Source organism: Misgurnus anguillicaudatus, chromosome 5 (genome assembly GCF_027580225.2).
Source record: "Misgurnus anguillicaudatus chromosome 5, ASM2758022v2, whole genome shotgun sequence".
Taxonomy (NCBI): Eukaryota; Metazoa; Chordata; class Actinopteri; order Cypriniformes; family Cobitidae; genus Misgurnus; species Misgurnus anguillicaudatus.
Window position 1 is genome coordinate 38,366,613 of NC_073341.2, and position 17,284 is coordinate 38,383,896.

General features: G+C 38.6%; 1 protein-coding gene and 1 long non-coding RNA gene across 2 annotated transcripts; both read left to right on the top strand.

The window, feature by feature from the left end:
• Positions 1 to 186: 186 nt before the first annotated feature.
• On the top strand, positions 187 to 15,450 carry LOC129413564 (protein SSUH2 homolog). Its single transcript, XM_055167274.2, has 13 exons — positions 187 to 483; positions 575 to 630; positions 6,580 to 6,663; positions 6,804 to 6,879; positions 7,399 to 7,528; positions 7,681 to 7,741; positions 8,191 to 8,312; positions 9,303 to 9,365; positions 10,188 to 10,270; positions 10,381 to 10,473; positions 10,763 to 10,868; positions 10,987 to 11,094; positions 14,471 to 15,450. The coding sequence occupies exons 1-13, from the start codon at positions 464 to 466 to the stop codon at positions 14,609 to 14,611; spliced, it is 1,143 nt and encodes a 380-aa protein (XP_055023249.2). The 5' UTR covers positions 187 to 463; the 3' UTR covers positions 14,612 to 15,450.
• Positions 12,509 to 13,048, top strand: LOC129444418 (uncharacterized). The gene is made up of 3 exons (XR_012369747.1): positions 12,509 to 12,661; positions 12,763 to 12,842; positions 12,948 to 13,048. It is a non-coding gene; the product is annotated as an uncharacterized lncRNA (long non-coding RNA).
• Positions 15,451 to 17,284: the final 1,834 nt, after the last annotated feature.

A 17,284-nucleotide genomic window follows, 5' to 3' on the forward strand; every position in this document is an offset into this window, starting at 1 on the left:
CTTTGGTAGGGTATATATTATGAAGTAATTTAAAATAGACTTCTTTTACTTTGTTTGTAAGTAAAAGTCTTTGTTGCAAGGACCATATATTATTCCAATTTAAATTATCAAAAAGTCTATTCCAATACGAAACTGCCGAGGGAGCACAAGCAACATTCTCAATGAGTATAGCTCTTATTTTATTCCTTTCTTTTCAACAAATCTTCCCGATAAGCGTGTTCGGCTCCGTAAATGAAACTGAAAACTAAAACGAAAGTAAAATGCTGCATTCTGTTTACGTGGCAGCTAACTAAAACTTTAGCTGAAATTTGTAACGTAGGTTTTTTTTTCGTGTGCGATTGTAACGGTGAATAATGAACAGTTCCCATTTGTAAAGGTAAAATGCCATGCAAAACGATCACATGATATGCAGGAAGCAATAGCCTAAACAATTTAAGGAACCATTTCACATTGCATTACCAAAATGGATCGACCAATTGCTAGGTAAGAAACTAAACCACGAGTATTTACACAGATGATAAAGTTAACTTACGTGTTTAAGAATACACACAACTAACTTTTCGCTCTCTTAAAGTAATTATGGACCCAGTTATGGCACCGTTAACCCAGTGTACGGAAAACCAGCACCAGGTAAGAGTTTTTCACGTGGCATTATGTCAAATTTCCATGCTGTTTAACGAATATAATGACCCCTAACCAAAACGCCGATCATAATTTATTTGAACTTTAACTTTCATATTGCGCAAAGTGTTACTAAAGTGTGTATACAGTTTCCTAATACAATTACTTTGATTTAATATGGTAGTCCCATGGTATTACTATCAGTGTTGTATTGTTAGGGTTTCATTCCAAACATTCCCAGAGTATTATCGGAACGTCTTAAGAAGTCTGTTGCATTATTTCTCATTTGTCAAGACTTCACGAGAAGTCAATAAAGGGGTTTGTCAGTACAACTATGTACTCTATACACCCACGACCTTTCAAACACTTTGACATATAGTTTCCACTGAACTAATAAATCCAACTTATTTCAGTGTTAGCCCCTATTATTTTGTTTCATCATTTTTATTTTGATAGTATCTTGTTACCGTAGTCATATTGAATCTAAAGCTAACTTCCGTATTGCACATCTTAGGACAAATTTTCACAACACTTGTATTGGTGTTCATTTTGCTTGTTCGGTATAGCATTGCATTAGTAGCCCAAAGGTCATTGATTTAAACCCATTAAATACACATAAAAACTGTAGACCCTGTAATGGATTGTAAATTGCTTTGAATAAAAGTATCTAATTACTTTAGTTGAATGCTACCTGAGGCAATGCTATTCATAAGGATAGTTTTACATCTCACCCATTTCCACAGAATTGTATATGACACTTGCCTCGGGACATTTATGTTAACTCGCGCACGACTTGTGTTATTTCATGGGAAGGGTGACTCTGATCTCCCACCCTCTCCTCTCTCGTCCAATATCAGACTCAATTGTAAACCATATATTTCCCACTATAGCCTTCAGGGGACCATTTCAATAAGGAGGTTCACCCAACTCTGAATTAAAACTTGAACTCTCAGTTGACTTACTCTGAGATAGGAAACTTAATTTAATTTACATAATTTATGTAACTTAATTTAAAAACATATTCCACTGACATATCTGAACATATCAGTGCAATTGTTTTTCTCAAGATGCACACCAGTATTGTTTTTTTTCTAAGCCATGTTTGTAAACTCCTTAATATAACTAAGGGCTGGTCCTGGATTAATCTAAACCTTGTCCAGGAAACCGTCCCTTTAAGTGTATATATTAAATAAAACAAGTTGATAAAACAAGTCATTCGTAACATTCTCAGCAGTACTACGGTATAATGTTGTTTTTCTAACTTCACTCTGTGTTTCACTATGGGAATCGCTTTGGGCGTGACCAACTGCAGAAGCTCTAATGACACCACGTCTGTCTTTGACAGACAGGTCGACCTGTGACCAGGCTCCGCCCTACCTATATCAGCCAGGTCGACCCCTGCCCACGTCACTCACGCTTTCTTCGCGTGGGAGACTGCAACAAGCTCTCTCAGCGCATCCCGACTTGCTGATTTCGTTTAACTGTTCAACAGGTGGACCGTCATTGGATTCCGGCACTGAACGCAACATCAGTGGAGGGATTGTGCTAAGTGACAACCTTTAAAATTGGAATAGCGTCTGCGTCATGGCAAGCTATTCTGATCTTCCTATTGCTTATTTAGTTACAGCGGTAGGTCGCATCTAGTTTTAACTTATTTGGGTTCATGCGTCAAGGCGGACCTGTCGAAGGTTAAATTACCTATCCTAGCAGACTAACGTGTTGTGACGAGTCTATAGATTGTGCTATGTCGACGGCGACTACCCCTGCCAAAGGGCACGAGTCGAAGACTAAGGAGGCTGCATCCCACCCTTGTCCATCCTCATGTGGAACTACCACCTCGGACAGGGACCCTCATCCTATGTGTATCGTGTGTATGGGCCCGAAGCACGCTCAAACATCGCTAGTGGACCTGCAGACATGCGCTCACTGTGGCTAACCAGCAGGACCCTTGCCTGTCTGGAGCTGCCTCGACAGCCACTGATCATCTCCCGCGAGCGAGTACTAGCTGGGCGGAAATTATGGAAGCTGAATCCCCGGATATGCCTCCGCTGTTCGATGGCCTGCTCACGCAGGAGGATGGTGAACTGGGGGATGAGGATGCAGATGGCGATGCTAATTCTGACCTCCTCAAACTGGTTATAGACAACGAAGAGGAGGAAGACAATTTCCTCTTCCCGGCCCAACAGTCCAGACCACCTAGGGCAAACAATTCGGCCCCTCTTGCTGACAACAACCTGCATGAGGTGTGCAAACGGGCCGCAGCGAAGTTGGGCCTAGCCTAGCCAGCCGCTAAAGACGCCGAAGGAGCAGTGAGAGAGCTTTATGATGGGAAAAGGCTGCCGCCGGCCCACTCAGCAGCGAGACATGCCTGCGTGTATGAAAGAGATGTCTCGTTATTGGTCTAGCCCCTTTAAGAGCAAGCTCCCCACCAAGAGACATTTGATGCTGGAGATTCAGGGAATAGAGGAGCTGGGGTTGGCCGGACCCCCAGCAGTGGAGCCTTCAGTGGCTTATACCTCCATCCGAATGGATAATCTATTTCTGCCTCAACGCAGATTCGACTGCCGAGTAAGATGGAACGACTGACCGCCACATCTTTTCAGAGGATTGAACGTGAGAGCTGTAAGACCTGCTCATAACGGACAACAGGCCGGTCAGCAGCGACCACGAACGGATGGCTCCGGACCTTGGGGAAAACATTCATTTGTGGCCACGGCGGCTAGGAACCTTCCGCCCCACCCTGAGGACAGGAAAAAGCAGCGTGCGACCTGACACGCAGGTATTCCCCTGCCCTTCTCTCTCCACCTGCAAAGAGAAGAAGGTGGGAATAAAGCCCTTCTGTTCTGAGTTCAGTAAGGGCTCATTATGTTCGCTCTCCTCTAGTTCAAACAAAACAGAGATGTTTGAGCCATGTTCAGTGTCACCAAGCACTCACACACACAAGAGAATTGAAAATAAAACATGCATTATCGCAGGCAAGCCACGGGCTGAGGGCGATATGCTCCCCGAGTTCAGAAAATATAAAAATAAAAATAAAGGTTGCACTATCGCAGCCAGGCAAACAGGTGAAATTCTTTTTCCCAATTCCACCGCTAGGGGGAGCGCTCGCTCCTTCAGCGGGAGACCGCACGTTGCACGTGATGGCGGGGCAGAAGTGTACGGGAGTCTTCTCTCTGCCCGCATAATCAGCTGACGCCCATGCACGGTTCATCCGTGGGTTTAAGCAACAGTTTCACGGGGATACAGACTACAATTTGCCATAAAACCGCCTCGTTTCAACGGGGTAATTATGTCAGTGGCCGAGGGAGAATCGGCTCAGGTTTTGACAGCCGAAATCAAAACCCTTCTGAGCAAACAGGCAAACAGAGTGGTGCATGAGGAGGAGAGCCGTCAGGGTTTTTACTCCCGTTATTTTGTGGTTCCAAAAAAGGCGGCACAGGCCTCCATCCTATTTTGGATCTACGTATATTAAACATGCACCTAAGAAAGTATTCATTCAAAATGTTGACACACAAGGTACTTTGTCAATCGATTTGCCCAAACGATTGGTTTGTGACAATAGACCTGTCGGAAGCATACTTTCACATAGACCACTCTCAAAGGAAATTCCTCAGGTTTGCATACCGGGGCACAGCATACGAATTTCAAACTATACCGTTCAGGCTGTCTTTAGCTCCGAGGGTTTTTACCAAATGTGTGGAGGCAGCTCTATTCCCTTTGAGGGGCAAGGGAATAAGAATATTGTCTTACATAGACAATTATCTGTTATGCTCGTCATTGAGAGAGCAAGCCATAAAGGATGCAGAGACGGTCCTGAATCACCTCAGCGACTTAGTTAGTGCTGGTTAGTGCCCTCTCAACAAACTGAATCTTTGGGGCTCAACTTAGACTCCCTATCATATCGAGTCACATTGCAGAAGAGAGAATAGTGTCTTTCACACAATGTCTCGCTCGTTTTCAGAGGGGAAAAGTGGTCCCGTACAGGCTGTGCTTGCGAATGCTGGGTCTTATGGCTTCAGTGATCGCCGTAGTACATTTGGGGCTACTCAAAATGAGGGATTTTCAGCACTGGATCGCTCGTTTACATCTGTGCTCTCGCCGGCATCTGAGCCGGCCGGTGAGAATCAATTATATGTGCTTTGAAGCACTCAGACACTGGATAAACCTGTGATGCTCAGGACGGGGTTTCCCTTAGGGGCGGTGTTGTCCAGGGTAACTATGACAACAGATGCGTCTTTAAAGGGCTGGAGAGCAACCCTAATGGGCAGAGCAGTGAACGGTGTGGCCACCACAGCTGATGCACAAACACATCAATTATTTGAAGCTATTAGCAGTGTGGTTAGCGCTAAAACACTTCTGAGTTGCCTCAGCGGTCAGCACGTTTTAGTGAAAACAGACAACTCCACAGTGGTTGCTTACATCAACCGACAGGGGGGCACACGCTCTCTTCAGCTGCATCGGTTGGCAGAGAAACTGATCGTGTGGAGTGACACACGGCTTCTATCTCTCAGGGCAACTCACGTTCTGGGGGTTTTAAACAGGGGGGGCAGATTTACTTTCCAGGGGAAACCCTCTCTATGGGGAGTGGAAATGCCATCCTCAGGTGGTGAGCCAGTTATGGCAGAGGTACGGTCAGGCTGCCGTAGATCTCTTCGCCTCGCAAGAACTTCTGTATGCGTTTCCCCTTCTGAGTTTAATCTCCCCCACTCTAGCCAGAGTGAGGGAACAATGTCTGTCATTAATTCTGATAGCCCCAAGCTGGCCATCCCAACATTGGATGGCCGAGAGAGTTCAACATGTGTCAGGTCAGCCGTGGCCCCTCCCCCCACGGAGGGACCTCCTGTCTCTGCTGAATGCGGCTGGTCTGCCCTCGTCAGTCATACATACAATTCAGAGTGCAAGAGCTTCCTCTACCCGCACACTTTATGGCAGTAAGTGGGCTGTTTTTGAAGAATGGTGTGAGCGGAGAGTGGTTATCCCTTTTCAGTGTTCTGTTAAGGATATTTTATCAAGGATCTGTTAGATAAAGGAAAGGCTTTCTCCACCATTAAAGTATACCTGGCTGCTATTTCAGCCTGCCATATAGGTTTTGGCAGGCCAGCACCCTTTAATAAGTCGTTTTATGAAGGGGGCACGCCGCATACGGCCAGTGTCTAAGCAGATGGTTCCATTATGGGATCTACCCGTCGTCTTAAAAGCATTGTCTCAACATCTGTTTGAGCCGATAGAAGCGGTGGGACTTAAGTATCTTTCTCTTAAAACAGCACTGCTTCTGGCTTTAGTGACAGCTAAGTGTGTAAGTGATTTACATGCTTTGTCCGTTTAGCCCGTCTTGTTTACAATTTGCTCCGGGGCTTACTAAAGTCTCTTTTCGTCCTAACCCTGCTTTTGTGCCTAAGGTTATGGAATTGGCATATATGTGCCCGGCTACTGAACTGGCAGCTTTTCATCCTCCTCCGTTTTCTTCCCCGAAAGATCGGAAACTTAATGCGTTATGCCCGGTGCGGGCTCTTCAGGCGTATGTGGAGAGAACAGCGGGTTTCAGAACTTGCGACCAGCTGTTTGTGTCTTGGGCTACTCCTCACATAGGGAAGACGTACTCTTGACAGCGGCTATCTTACTGGATTGTGGAGGCTATATCTTATAGTAGCAGGGGGCTTCAGCCCCCTACAGGCTTGAGAGCTCATTCCGCTTCCCTCCTTGCACTTGGACGGGAAGAAATCTTAGACGTGGGCAGGGGTCGACCTGGCTGATGTAGGTAGGGCGGAGCCTGGTCAAAGACAGAGGTGGTGTCATTAGAGCTTCCGCAGTTGGTCACACCCAAAGCGATTCCCATAGTGAAACACCTCACTCTGTTATCAAAGAACCGGGGCTTACGTTAAAAGTTTTCTATCCTATAATTCAATATTTACAACCAAGTGAAAACTGCCCTGACCGGTTTGTTTGTATTTCATTCAGGCATGTCGGCCGAACCTACTGCACCCCCTGCCAGCATGTTCGACACAATCCCAGGATATGAGGGAACCCTGGCCGGCAGTGGAGGTAAGAAGCATGCTATAGTTATGCTCCTTATTAAACAACAAATAAACTTTAGTTCAGGATATGATCTTTATCTCAATTCAGACACACCTGTGAATGATTTCCTGTTGGTATAAGTATTGATATTGATGTATCTTAAACAGGTGGGTATCTTCCACCTCCAATGCCAACTGTACCCATGCCTGTGCCCAAACAAGCACCAACTCCCTCAGACTGGCAGTGAGTTTCCTTTTCTATGTTGGCGATTTAACATGTTGCAAAAAATCTTATCTTGAACACAATTTCCTATGATATGCATTATTTAAACTTTGCGGTTGTCATTCAAAGACCTTCATACTTACTTAGTGCTAAATGTGATTCTGTTCATAAACACTTTAGGTTTAAGAGAGCTCGATAGATGGCTTTTATACCCAAATTGACTCCTTTAAATATTCAGTTGTCTGTTTTTAAAACAGTGCTGTATATTGAAAATGTCGTCTTGTTACATCTCTTTATTTATAATAATAATAATAAGCAAGGATGTCATTCACTTACTGTAATCTAGACAGTATTTCTCTTGATTTACTTTGTACATTCATTAGTGCGCTACATCCTGATTTTAGTGTCACGTTACGGGTAAACCTAAATGTGTAATGGTCAGTGGCCTCCAAGATCCAGATTGGGAAATGCTCGACTTCACAAACTTTCATGTCTTGTGCAAAGGTCACCCATCTATTGATCTTATTTTTTTTGTAACAGCATTCCTTCAATCTCAGAGGACAAAGCTCGTGAATCTCTACAAAAATACGTCTCCAGCAAGTGTTGCTATAGTTCTGCACCTGTTAAAGACGGGGTGATAACCAGCATGGAGACTTTTAATACCTACAGGGTGAGACCTGAATCTTTGTTAATACGAGCAAATGGATCATCTTCTGTATATTTTGTATAGAGATGGAAAATAATTGTAAGTGCATACATTTTTAATGTTTTATGTTTTGATGGTGATACTGATTTGATGTTTTGTTCTTTATCCATTTTCAGTATCGTTTGGAGAGTTTCACAGAGTCCAGAACATCTAAATGGAGTCAGGAGCCTTACACAGGTACCTGAAGTCAAGGAAGTTAATAATATCATCATTCGGTTTTACTCCCGGCCAAAACCTTATTGTTTAAGCTTTTGCTTAAAGGAACAGTTCACCCATCAATAACAGTACTATGTGCTCACCATCATGTCGTGCCAAAGCCATGTGGCTTCTTTAGTAAAATACCACATCCTGCTAAGTCTCAGCGTCAGACTTTTAGCCAATATTCTGTGGGGATTTGGACTTGAGCTCCTGCCACCCCCATGATATAACAATCAAGCATAAAGGTAGTCACGCCTCAAAGTCATGCCATTGGTTGAGACCGGATCTGATATGACAGATCACTCAAACCCACACACAGAAATATTTCGACACATATCACCACAGAGCCATAACATGTACATCTTCAGCACGTCAACTAATATAAAAGATTAAACTGTTTTGTTGATGTCTCTTTCTCTGTGTAACAGGGCAGGTTGTGGATGCTGGTATTCAACCTGCTCCATCGCCGTGGCAAATTCCTACTAATCCTCCAACCTTCTTCCATAACAAGAAGCAGACCATTAAAGTGCCTTATACCTCCTCAGTCAAGGTTGTAATAAAAGACAAAGGTCATAAGGCCTAATTTATTTACATACATTTTACACTTATGGGTGATTCTCGCGAAATTAGACTTATGAGGTGTCGTGAAACATTTTGATAAAAAAAGTAAATGCAAAGTAAGAATATCAAAATAAGAAACATACAGTTACAAACATCTCTTCATGTACTATTTTGCACATGATTTCAAATGACATCATACAAACCAATTTTGTTGTTTTTTCCACATTTAAGGGGAAATTTTCATTACCGCAATGTGTCCATGACTGGATTTGGGTTTTTTGACATGGAAATATTTATAATTTAAAAAATATAAAGCTTCAGTGCATGTTATACTATAAACATTTACAGTAAAGAAACATGTGGTATTTGATGATCATTGGTAAATGTAGAGACAATAATAAGGAATATAAATGTGTTCAAGACCAATTTTCTCATCCTCCACAACTATTTTAAATTATTGTTTAAGCCCTCAATGATTTAACATTTTCAAAAATAAAATTGTTGGAGGGACATAATTGACTGTGACACTCAAGATGGCTACCAGGTAAGCAGTTCTTATTTGTTCTCTCCAGATAAAAGTTGAAATTTTGTATTTAGTTCTCATTACCGAAACATGAGTTTGTAAATGCATCTATTTAATGTAATATCATGTTGCGGTAATGATCATTTTTGATAATGATCATCTAAAAAATCTAAATAATTCTATAGGAAATGTTTTAAATCCTCTAAAAATAATGGTTATAGTAAGTTCAGACCTTAATGTTATATGTGCAAAAACATTGTCTTCAATAAATCTTTTTAAAAATCTGGACACCTTCTAAGTCTGGATTTCGTGAGAATCACCCGCATGCATTTGGCAAGCACTTAAGTCCAAAGTGCCTTTCAGTGCATCTGTATAGTACATAGATGTATCAGCCATGTCAGATTATATTGTACATGTATTTGTATTTGAAAGCATTATATTCTGTTTCTTTTCCAGAACTGTCACACGTGTCTTGGAGTAGGAAGAGGTCCCTGTACCACATGCGCTGGAGCTGGAAGCGTGAGTGACATCATGACCAATTGCATGCTGGGAATTGTATTATTCGCAGAAAAATCTGAGAAAGAATACCATGCGTTTTGTAGGGGTTTTTTGTGTGCAGATTTTTATTTTAAAGCTGTAATCTGTAGTTTTGGCCTCTCTATCGCCATCTCTGTTTGAACTTTGCAATTTGTGGATTTATTATTGTATGTGCGTTTTGATTTGCCCCGGTACTCTGCGCGGATGACTCTGATCTCTGTGATCACTATAAGAGCGAATCTGTCATTATACATCGACTTGACAGAAGTATCTTAAAAGTCATATATCAAAAGTAATATATTTGCTGCATTGGTGCTGACTAAATGAAAACGTAAATGTTTCAACATACAGTAGAAGTCTTACGTGTTCAGAGGAAAATGTAATCTCTGCAGTATTTAATCACTTCAGACTCTCTGCAGTTTGAACTTTTATGGTTATAACAACAGATGATTCCCCAGATGTAAGAATGCAATAAATTAACATTTAAATGACGTTCCTCTTCCCCAGATGATCGTTGTTTAAAACTTCACATATTAAATGCTGCCATCTAGTTAACAAGTTTAAACGCTAAACAACTATTGTATAAACAAGATGCACTAGCAGCCCTAGGTACGGTAAGGTGATAGTTTCAAACAGAGATTTTTTTTCTACTTGCTTAATAACAGATTTTTGTTTATTTTTTACCTGAATAAAGTTTGCAGCTTTAACACTGTTTTAAAAGGAAATAAGTACACGGTCCAAATATTTACAAGGAAATTTTTTATGTGGAGTTGAACATGATCCGTTTTTCTTGTGCATGTGCAGAAAGTGTGTTTCTCGTGTAATGGTTCTGGATTTGGTCAGACTCGGGACCGCTGCATACGCTGCAGTGGCCTTGGTCGAGAGAGGTAAGTCGAACCCCTCAAGCTAAATTAAATCAATCTTTCTGAAGTTCATAATTCATAGTTTAAATTCCAGTGCAGTTCTTTAATCTAAAGTTTTGTTTGTCATCTTTCAGCTGTACTTCATGTAATGGCCACGGCTCCTGTCAGTGTAAAACCTGTCGTGGGAAGAGACAGTTGCTCGTCTTCATCAATCTCACTGTTAAATGGTATGATCTGTGTGTTGGATTAGTAGTGTTTATTAATGCAAGTGTCACTGTTATCATGTAATGTGTGATGTTTACAGGTCAAATCTTACACCTCTCCATGTTCTGGCAATTCAGGCAACCCTGACCATATCAGACATTAAATTGGGATGATTACTTTCCTAATACGCAAGATTTTATACATTTAGCATTACAGCACTGAGATTTGCACAGGCGAGCATTAATTCCTGGTGTGTCATGTTATTTATAATATTCAGATATCAGCTTGATGATACAGATTTGATGATTTTAGGAGCACTGAAAAAGATGATTTCGTAGCAGAACAATCAAGTGGTCTGAGAGTGAAAAACCTTAAAGGTGTCTCAGGGAAGCAGCTGTTGAGAGAGACTCAATACATGGTAAGCACAAGCGTGTAAATATGCATATATATCATTATGAAATAAATACAGGAGGAAATGAACTATTTAGTGCATACCGTTGTGTGTGTTTGTGTAGTAATTTGTGTGTTTATTGTAGCTGTATCCGGTTATGGGTTTTCCTGACGCTTCTGTCGCACAAGCTTCTGAACGTTTAGTACGAAAGCATCAGACGAAATACGCCCAAAACTCCCGCATATTACAACAGGTACCACCCTAGTTTTGTGTCTCTGTGTGTGCTTGCACATAAATAACTGGTAATGGTAATGGTAAGGTTGTATTTGTTAATAGCAAAAATTCTGTTATCATTTACTTACTCTCATGTTGCTACAAACCTGTATACATTTTTCTTTGTTCTGTTTAAAACTTTAGGTATAGGTAAATATTTTAGGTATGTTTGTAATTAAACCGATCAGAGGCCCCATTCACTTTCATAGTATTCTTTTTCCTACTGTGGAAGTCAATGGGGTTTCTTTAATTTTTGGGTGAACTATCCCTTTAATGCATAGCTAACATGAACTAACAATTCTTCAACATTTATTAACCATAGTTAGGGCTGTTGAATATAATCGTTTTTACGAAGCATCGTGATGCTAATGTGAACGATTACTGCATTGATGCATAAAAACAATCATTTATTAAAAAAGCAGTGCTCGCACGCATCTCTCTATGAGATGTGCACATGGAGGAGATTTTTTATATTTGCTGTCAAAGGCTTTTTAGGATATAAAGCACTCAATTAACACATTAAAGATGCCACCTCTGGAGATGTGTAAGGGAGAGAGACTTACCTGTGCCATAATATTAAAATTAAGAATGCAACGCATCGTGATGCATCGATATATCGGATTGAATTAAATTGAATGGAACCATTGATAATAATTATAATTGTAAGACCAGTGACAATTCACACCCCTTATTTTAATTCATGTTAATTTCATGAACAAATTGCATTAGCAAAGATGAGGCATTGGCAGGTATGAGATTTTGGTGGTATGATAACCCTAAGCCAAGGTTTTACAGTGCAATATTGCCATTGCAACACAATTTTTATTTTATTTTCAAATGTCTGTGTATACAAACAACTTTCAAATTGACACAATACATTTTATTTTTTTAAGCAACAAACAACATGTATGCCACACTGTAAAACCTAACAGTGTAAGTCACTAAACGAAATGAGTTTATTCAACTCAACTTTTAAAAAGTTAATTTCACTTAATAAAAACTGATATGAACTCAAAAACTGCAAATGATTAACCATAACTTAAACCGAATAAGTACTACATTAAAAATTAACTTAAACTGAATAAGTACTGAATACCAGAATCACACATTCTTCCTCACACACACCTGAAGTAAATAATGTGCTTTAATTTTGACAAGCGCACATTCCCCACATCTCTCACGGAGTTTCACAGAGCAGCAGCCAGGACACAGACAGCTAACAGGCAAGCATTGCAAACTCTTTTTAAAGCATCTTTAAACTTTAAAAACACGTTGTTTGTTGTGACTCTTCGTTGTAATACTGTCTCGGTTACAGTAATTTGTGTAATGTTGGACATACGACGAGACACAGCAATATTGCCTCAGACTCATTTTTATCAGCAGATTAATGTGCATTGAGTACACCACAGTTCTGTAACGTTAAGTGGAAAATTACTTCATATATTATGTGTTTTCTCTCTCAGTAAGGACTAACTGACTGTCTGTCTGTCTGTCTGTCTGTCTGTCTGTTTGTTCTCAATCAAACAATCAATCAAGACCTTTTAAAGGTTATGTTACCACGTTTATTCATTTATTTGTTTTGTTGCGAGTACACCACAGTTCTGTAAGTGAAAAATAATTCATATTTATGTGTTTTCTCATTGTTTAGCACAAACATTTCCCGGGCAAGGTTGAATTTCTCTCAGTGAGTACTGACGGACAGCTGTTCACTCATAAAACCTTTTAAAAGTAACGTTACCACATTTATTTATTTATGTTGTGAGTACACCAGAATTCTTTCAATGGAAAATTTATATTTTCATATTTGTGTGTGGGTGTTTTCTTAAAGTTTAGCACAAGCATTTCCCGCGCAAGTTTGAATTTCTCTCAGTAAGGACTGCCGGGTGACCATTCACTTATAAAACCTTTTAAAGGTAATGCTACCACATTTATTATGTTGTGAACTTGTGAGTATACTACAGTTCTGTAAGTGGAAAAGTAATTCATATTTGTGTGTTCTCACAGGTTAGCCCGAATGCATCCAGCATAATTTTGGATCTTTACCATTGAGGAGACTGGCTGACTGTTCTCAACCAACCATCATTCACACACAAAAACGTTAGAGGTACCACATTTTATTATGTTGTTAGTATATCACAGTTCTGTTAGTGGAACATTTATTCATATTTTTGTGTTTTCTCACAGGTAAGTACGAACGCGTCTTTACCATTGAGGAGGCTGACTGACTTTTATCAACCAACTGTCATTAACTCACCAAAAACTAAAGAAATGTTACTACAAGTGGACCTATTTATTTACTCATCATGCTGTAAGTACACCACAGTTTTGTAAGTGAAAATATAATATTTGAGTTTTTTCACTGCTTGGCGTAGACAAATGTGACCATGTGTAATTTGGAAAATACATGGAAAAGTGTATGTCTTAATGTTTAAATGTTGTTTGAATTAGGGGACAGTACACTGATTTTGTTTTTAAATATTCCTGTTTGGACAGTCTATTAAAGTCATAAAGTAATACTTGATTTATTTCATAAGGACTATGTAAATCTACAGCTCACTTTTGTTTTATGTCTAAAACAATGTTTGTAAAATAAATGATCGTTCAATAAATTGTAATAATTTCACCCTTTTCTGTCATTATTTTTTATACTAAATGTTTTTCTGATCTTATGTAACTTAATTCCTTTGAGTTAAATCAACTTAAACCATTTAAGGCAATCGGTTTCATCAAACCATTTGAGTAGCTATATAGTTGTGTGAACTTATTCATTTGAGTTAAGTCAACTCAAACCATTTAAGGCAATCAGTTTCCTCAAACCATTTGAGTAGCTATATAGTTGTATGAACTAAATAAAATGTATTAAGTGAACTAAAACCATTTGAGTGGTATGAACTTAAGCAAGCTTAATACCTTTGAGTAAAGGTAACTCAAACATTTTTAGTTATATGCACTTAATAATTTACTGTTTACAGTACTCATATGTATGAGTTTTAAAACTTAAATGGTTTAAAGCAATCGGTTTCCTCAAACGGTTTAAGTTGAGTTAACTTATCGGGTTTTACAGTGCAGGTAAAACGGTATCACCAAAAATTTTAGTGGTTTTGAAACCATGACTCTTTAAAACCTTGGTATACCTTGAAACCGGTAACCGGCCTATGCCTAGCAAAGAGGAATAAATTCTGAAAAACAATATATTGTTCATGTTAGCTAATGCATTTACTAATGTTAACAAAAACAACCTTATTGTAAAGTGTTACCAAAAAACGTTGTTGTATCGTCTTTTATCTAATAGTATCATTTTAACCTACAATTGCATGTCTTCTTTAACTGAATTATATCTTTTTCTCTTGTTCTAGAGACAGACAATAGAGCTAATTCCCATTACCAAAGTGAACTACACATGGAAAGGAAAATCCTATTTTTATTTTGTTTATGGAAATGAGTTTCAAGTGAGCGTTGATGATTACCCAGCCACCTGCTGCTGCTCTGTGATGTAACACAATCATCTGATATAACCCTACACATTTATATACACCCAAAAATACAGTACACACAACCACTACTGTGTATACAGCAACATTGATTTATTTCATCTGAGTTTGTTTTTAAGCAGACTGTGTTTGTGTATTGTCTGAAATGATACAATTCGGACTTGACAGTACAGACATGCATTTGTGTTGCATTTAATTTCTTATCACTGTTACTCAAATGTTTATATACTGTATATGTTATATTATTCATTCTGTTTTTATTTTTACCAATAAATCTATTGTACAATTTTTTTTTAACCTTCACAAGGATGCATTTCCAAGGTTTGCCATCTTAAGGTTGTAAACATCACATGTTAATGTTGTAAAGCAGTACATTTCAAGTGTTGTGTGTACTGGTATTAAAAACACACCCTAAATCTGTATCTAGTTAGACTGAGCATTAAAACAACTAAGATTCATCAAAGCTCTACTCATTTTAATGTATCATCACTCCTATGTGCCGTTCTTCTCCTCTATCTCTGTAACTGCCTCGAGCTTGACTCATTTCTCTGAGGAAGAAGATCTAGTACAAAACTAAACTGGATCTAAATCTTTGATCTGTAGGAATTAACAGTTTTTGAATAGCCATAGCTGGATATTTTGGGTCAGACAGATGAAAAAGTGTCAGAACTGACCATGATTTATAAAAGAGAGGCTCATTTAATCTGCTGCAATGTAAGTCGCAGCAACGTATTTGTAACATTTAGTTATTCACGATTACATTATGAAGTCATTTAAAACTGTGAAATATAATCCAGTTGAACTTGGTACTTCTAATAAACCTATAATACAGGATCATACTGCCACATTGCCTTTTTATTTCTTTGAAAAACCATCTGAGCAATTCCAGCATTATGGATTTGACATTTGCAGGTAACAGAGAATGCATTTATTACCAATATATTGAACCATAAAAAATGCAGCATTTTTGTCAAATCATCTACTTTTATGTTACCTTAACTTAGAAAAACAAGTTGAAATTGTTTAACCTAATTTGTTAAGTTATGTCAAATTATCACAGGTCAAAACTTAAAATAGTTGCTTGAATTGACTTGCACAAACCAAGTTGTTTTAAAAAATAATATGGAGAAGAGACAGCTCTTCAAAGAGCATTTAATAATTATTTTATTAAAATTTTTGTATGTGCATTTATGCACCTAAATAAAACGTCCCAAAAATTGTTTATTTTGGTCTGGTTTTATTTTCGTAGTAAACGGACGTGATATTTACGTTTTATTCCAACGTTATAATTACGTTATTTTAACACCTAAATAAAACGTCCCAAATTTTTTTTATTTTGGTCTGGTTTTATTTTCGTAGTAAACGGACGTGATATTTACGTTTTATTCCAACGTTATAATAACGTTATTTTAACACCTAAATAAAACGTCCCAAAAATGGTTTATTTTGGTATGGTTTTATTTTCGTAGTAAACAGACATGATATTTACGTTTTATTCCAACATTATAATTACGTTATTTTAACACCTGAATAAAACGTCCCAAAAATGGTTTATTTTGGTCTGGTTTTATTTTCGTAGTAAACGGACGTGATATTTACGTTTTATTCCAACGTTATAATTACGTTATTTTAACACCTAAATTAAACGTCTCAAAAATTGTTCATTTTGGTCTGGTTTTTGTAGTAAACAGACGTGATATTTACGTTTTTTTACTACCTAAAAAAATCTTACTAATTAGGTGCTTTTACAACGTATTACAAACTTCCTTTTTTGGTTACATTGTTTTTTTAAAATTTAGGGTGTCGTTTTTAAAACGTTGTGCTGCAAAATTACCTAATTACAACCAAAATACAACGTTGTGAAACGTTTGTGTTTGCTGGGGTTCGACTTCATGCGGCGCTGCAAGAACCGACAGCCGGATGACGTCAAAGTACTGCGAGAATGATTCTAGAAATTATATTTCGTCTCGCTCTCGCGATACTTTGACGTCATCCGGCCGTCGATTCTTGCGGCGCCGCATTAAGTCGAACTGTAGATATGAAGTCTAGTATGATGCATGCGTGGATCTGGCGTGGATGACAGCATTACATTACACCAGAAAATGACTGGAAAAATATGAGTAAATGAATTTAAGATGTACGTTACGGACGCGCAATGTGTCAGTGACTGCCAATCCAATGCATACCCAGAGCTACCTGATAATTCAATTGATGGCCAACGTATGGTAGGCTAATGCAAGTGCACCTTTTTTAATTAATCCATCCCAGTGAGTAGTGAACACACACACACACACACACACACACACACACACACACAGCAAAAAAATGACTTTCTTACTTAGTATTTTTGTCTTGTTTTCAGTAGAAATATCTAAAAATTCTTAAATTAAGATGCTTTTTCTTGATGAGCAAAATTAAGTAAATAAGTCTAGTTTTAAGACAAATAATATACAATTTAAGTGAAATTGTCCTTAAAACAAGCAAAATTATCTGCCAATGGGGTGAGAAAAAAAAAAGTGAAATAAGATATCTTTTTTCTTAAACACTAAATTCAAGTAAAATTGTCTCACCCCATTGGCAGTTATTTTTGCTTGTTTTAAGCACAAATTCCCTTAAATTGTATATTTTTTGTCTAGGAACTAGTATTATTTTCTTAGGTCATTTTGCTCATCAGGAAAG